At 57.5% G+C, this 5387-nt stretch overlaps 1 protein-coding gene across 1 annotated transcript; it reads left to right on the top strand.

Moving 5' to 3' along the window:
- Positions 1–306: 306 nt before the first annotated feature.
- ZNF768 (zinc finger protein 768) lies at positions 307–2596 on the top strand. The gene has a single exon (XM_024111969.3). The coding sequence runs from the start codon at positions 935–937 to the stop codon at positions 1793–1795; it is 861 nt and encodes a 286-aa protein (XP_023967737.3). The 5' UTR covers positions 307–934; the 3' UTR covers positions 1796–2596.
- The last annotated feature ends 2791 nt before the right edge of the window (positions 2597–5387 follow it).

Consider the following 5387-nt stretch of genomic DNA (forward strand, 5'->3'; position numbering starts at 1 on the left):
TTATGGGTGTCCACATTTAAAACAGAGACTTCACCAGGGAGCACAGTGTGAAGTCGCCCCTCTAACCATCACCAAGGGGTTGCCAGGACTCAGGAGATGGGGAAAGCAGAGAGGTAGCAAAATTGTGACAAGCCTCCCCCTATCTGGCACACCTGGCTCTCCCCTGGACCAGAGAATGGGGAAAGGCGGAGGCAGCAAACAGCGACAAGCTTGCCAGCGATGCAAGGTTTTTTGTGCTAAGTGGGAGGGCAGCAGTTTGTAACACGGTACCTGGAGAGCTGGGGCGACTTCAAAGCACCAGGGATCTCCCAGTGTTTTGCAGCCGGGGGAGGGGCTCAGACACGCCTCACGCTGTGGGGAAGGCGGCCAGGCCAGGCGGGAGCGTGCTGGGCAGGGAAGGGTTAAGCGCAGGGCTTTCCCACCCCGTCTCCCCCGCCCCAGAGCACATGGGGCCGGGCTGCAATAGCGCAGGGACCTTCCTGTCCCAGCCCCGCCGCAGCCCCGGCCGGGCGGGGAGAGGGGCGCGGGGATCCCGGGCGCGGCGCGGCGCAGCGAGAGACACTCACCGCAGCCGAGGCAGGAAATCGCTGCCCGGAGGCAGCGGCCGGAGCGGGGGGATCGGAGCCGAACTGGCACCGGAGAGACCCCCCCAGCCAGCTCCGGGGCAGCCCGGGGGTCTGTGCAGCTAAGCCAAGCAGGGACCCCCCCCCCAGCCCGCTGGGCCTTCGGGGCAGCCCCGGCCCCTCCTCTCCCCGCGGGGCAGGGTTGGGGGGTTCGCTCCTGCCCCTCGGAGTCTCCCTCCCTTGCGGGGTGCAGGGAAGGGGCCCGGCTGGATTTCGCCCCCCAGCAACCACCAGGACGCAGGCGGGGAGCCCGCGGGAGCAGGGCCTGCAGAGCGGAGCTGCCTGGGGGGAGACTCGTGCCGGGAGCCCCCATGGGCGACGCTCTGACCATCTGCCCCGACTGCGGGAAGAGCTTCCGCCAGTACTCGTACCTGGTCACCCACCGGCGCGTCCACACCGGGGAGCGGCCCTACAGCTGTGCCCAGTGCGGCCGGGGCTTCTCCCAGCACTCCAGCCTCATCCGGCACCGCCGCACCCACACGGGCGAGAGACCCTACCGGTGTCCTGACTGCGGCAAGGCCTTCGCCCTCAGCGCCTCCCTCCTGACCCACCAGCGCACCCACACCGGGGAGCGCCCCTACGGCTGTGCCCAGTGCGGAAGGGGATTCAGCCAGCGCTCGGCTCTGGTTACCCACCAGCGCACCCACACCGGGGAGAGACCCTATAAATGCCCTGACTGCGGGAAGAGCTTTGCCATCAGCTCCCACTGCACTGCTCACCAGAGGATCCATGGGGATCCGGGCGGGGAACCCCCGTACCGGTGCCCCCAGTGTGGGGAGGGCTTCCGGCTCCGCGCCCGCTTCCTGCATCACCGGCGCAGCCACGCAGGCAGCAAACCCCACCGCTGCCCTGACTGCGGGAAAGGATTCTCCCGCAGTTTCCTGCTCAAGACGCACCAGCGGATCCACACTGGAGAGCGGCCCTACCCCTGCCCCGACTGTGGGCGCCGCTTCCGGCAGAGCTCCCACCTCACCCACCACCGGGCCACCCACACTGGAGAGCGGCCCTACCGCTGCAGCCACTGCGGGGATGCCTTCCCTTGCAGCTCGGAGCTCTACCTGCACTACCGCAGCCACACCGGGGAGCGGCCCTACCAGTGCCATGACTGTGGGCGCAGCTACACCACCAACGGCAGCCTGCGGCGGCACCGTGCCAGCCACGCCGTGGGCTAGGGGATGCAGCCGGCTCGGCCCATGGGCACCCTCCTGGGCAAGGTGCTGCATCTTCCTGGCTCTAGGCATGGCCTTTGTGGCTGTTTGCTGGGTGGATTGTACTGGGGAAGAGAGCTAGGGATGGGTTATAGGGGGCTAAAGGTGGATCATACCAGGAGAAAGAAGGAACACAGGGAGAGATCGATGGGTCATCCAGGTGTAGAGCTGGGTCATACCTGTTAGAATGTGAAAAGCAGCTCCACTCCATGTCCCCCTGGCCCTGATGTTGAGGTTTTCAAAATGATCTGAAGTGTGCGTGTATTTTTCCAAGCACCTTGAAATAGAGCGTGAGTGTATCTATCTGTTCTTAGATGCAGAATTATGTTCTATGGCTCAATATAACAATCAGCCGACCCACAGATTGTGCAGGTAGGGGATGTGATGTTGAAAGACACTGGCGGCTGCTATCAGGTGACAATCGCAGACCTCCTTCGCGCCACTGGCTCCTGTATGGAGTAGAGAGAGCCACCGAGAAAGGAAGCGACTGCCAAGAGACATGGCGGGTCAGAACTGAGCTGGTTGCAAACACGAGCATTAGGAGATCAGCGTGGGTTGGAGTCAGCAAGCCAAGAGAAGGAGATGAGAGCATGACTCTGACAGGAAGCAGAGAGACAGAGCTTCTTGGTCACAGAGCCCACTGGAGGGGCAAAGGTGGGGACTGTGCTGCAGGGAACCTGCCTGCTGTTTGTTTTCTGCGGTGTATAGGGAAACAGGGTACGGTGGGCAGTCTTTGTAAATAAACACCATCACACCTGGAATAGACCTGCCTTGTCTCAGCGAGGTGTTGTCCGAAGAGGACCAGTCTTGCAAGGCCCTGGCTATTGGCTAAGAGCTCGGGCCAGATGGGTTACAAGGTATGTACATGATACCTTGCCCCAGAGAAATCCTGGGTCAGTCAGTCCCTTGGGAAGAGAACAGCCTGAACCTGAAGCAGCACAGATCTGCCCCATCTGAACACTGGATCCCAGATGGGGTGGACCAATGTTTTAGGGTGGTCCAGAGAATCTTCTTTCTAGCTGCCTGGCTGGTGGGTCTTGCTCGCATGCTCTGGAATGACAGATTAGGGGTCAGGAAGGAATTTTCCCCCAGGTCAGATTGGCTGGGGCCATGGGGGGGTTGTCAACTTCCCATGCAGCGTGGGGTGTGGGTCGCCAGCTGTTGAACATCTGGGCATGGAATTATAGAGTTGTAGAGCTAAAAGGGACCTCAAGAGGTCATCAAGACCAGCCCCCTGCGTTGATGCTGGACCAAGACCATCCCTGACAGGTGTCTGTGTAACCTACCCTTGAAAACCTCCAGTAATGGGAATCCCACAACCTCCCTGGGTAAACCTCTTCCAGAGCTTTGCTACCCTGAGAGTGAGGAAGTTTTTCCTTATAACTAACCTAAGTTCCCTTGCTGCAGATTGAGCCCAGTACTTCTTGTCCTGCCTTCAGTGGACATGAAAAACAAGTCATCACTGTCCTCCTTATAACAGCCCTTAACATATTTGAAGACTTATCAGGTGCCCCCTCTGTCTTCTTTTCTCAAGAGTAACATGTCTGGGTTTTTTAACTTTTCCTCCTAGGTCAGGTTCTCTAAACCTTTTATCGTTTTTGTTCCTCTCTTCTGGACTCTCTCCAATTTGACCACACCTTTCCTAAAGTGCGGTGCCCAGAACTGGCCACAGTGCTCCAGCTGAGATCTCATCAGTGCTGAGTAGAGCAGGACAATTACCTTCCATGCCTTACAACATTCCTGTAAATACACCCCAGAATGATGATAGCCCTTTTTTGCAGAGGCATCACATTGTCGGCTCATACTCAATTTGTGACCTTCACATCCTTTTCAGCAGCACTGCCATCTAGCCAGTTGTTCCCCATTTTCTAGTTGTGCTTTTGATTTTTCCATCCTAAATGAAGAACTTTGCACTTCTCTGTATTGAATTTCATCATGTTGATTTCAGCCCAATTCTCCGATTTGGCACGGTCATTCTGAATTCTGAGCCTGTCCTCCAAAGTGCTTGCAATCCCTCCCAGTTCGGTGTCATCTGCAAATTTTATTATCACACTTTCCACTCCATTATCCAAGTCATTAATGAAAATATTGACTAGTACCGGACCCCACTAGATGCACCCTCCCAGTTTTACAGCAAACCATTGATAACTACTCTCTGAGTATGGCCTCACCCAATCAATTCCCTGCCAGCGCAGTGACCTCAGGCATTGACGGCTCATTGGTTTCTCGTGCTCTCTGCCTGTTGCTCACAACAGGGCTGAAATGCTTTGGGCTTTGGACTTAAATAGTACCGGCCTGTGCTCTACGGAAGTGAGATTAAATGAGCTGATGGCCTCAAACATCTAGGCTGTTTGTGGAGGCTGGTGTAGGCCACGCGGGTTGGGGAAGGGGCTGTAACCGAGGGCTCTGTTATTTAGAATGACTTTTTTAAAATGCATCCAAGCCTCTGGGTCCCTGGCACGTCTATTAAAGATTGCCGCCCAGAAATCTATTCCTTGCCTTTCAGAGTTTGCATTTTAGCCCCCCTCCATCAGCTGCGGGCAACGGTAACTTTTCCGGCAGGGGATTTCCCTTGTTTGTTATTGAGGAAGTGCCGGTAGCAGTGAGGGGGCGGGATTGGGGGCATCTGTGTGTGAAAAGGGGAATCCTGGGCACACGTCACCATTCAACTGCTGCTTTCCCCCTCCTCCGTGCTGCCCCATGCCTTGGTAAGATTGGAGGGGCCATGGGGAGCTGGTGAGGCTGTGCGGGACACGGCCCAGCTGGGGGCAGGAGAGTGGAGATGCCAAATGCCTGTCCCAGATACACATGTCCATCTGCATCATGGGAGAGGTGTGAAGTGGCCCATTCACCTCAGGGCACTGAGAACACCCCAGGGAGAAGACTACAGCCTGTAACAATAGCTCGGAGAAGTGCGTCCTGCTCCATTCATCCCAGCGGGTGTTCCCGTCCTGCAGTCTCAGTGCTGTGTGCATGCGCCACGAACTGAGCATGCCCATCCCCAGCGCCCAGCACAGACCCGGGGCACACACCCCTCGTGTTTCCCAAAGGAGCCCCAGACACCACGCAAAAGGCAGGGGGGGAGCGAACGCCTGTGGCACAGAGTGGCCCGCGCTGAAGATTTGGCCTCGTTGCCCTTGGCTTTTAGGGGCAGCACTTGTTGCCTTAATCCCTCAGGCAAGGAAACAACAGCAGAGGTCCAAAGGGCTGTCTCCACCAAGGGGCCTTAGCCTCATCGTTGCAAGGCCTAGCTCTTAGGCACCTGCAACAGGGGTTCAGAGGAACACAGAACCATAGGCCTAGAAGGGACCGCGAGCATCATCTAGTGTAACCCCAGCCAAGCGGCAGGATTTGTTGTGTCTGACCCATCCAAGACGGAGACCTGTCCAGCCTCCGTTTGAAAACCTCCGGCCAAGGAGCTGCCTCGGTGCCCTGTCACTCAAATCCCCACCAGTCTGGGTTAACTGGGATCTAAAGGGAGGAGCAATTAACAAGTGGAGCCACAAGCTGATAGGCTAATTAGATGGCGGGGAAGGGGAGAAGCAACTTCAGCAGC

This window comes from Chrysemys picta, chromosome 4 (genome assembly GCF_011386835.1).
Source record: "Chrysemys picta bellii isolate R12L10 chromosome 4, ASM1138683v2, whole genome shotgun sequence".
NCBI classification, from domain to species: domain Eukaryota; kingdom Metazoa; phylum Chordata; order Testudines; family Emydidae; genus Chrysemys; species Chrysemys picta.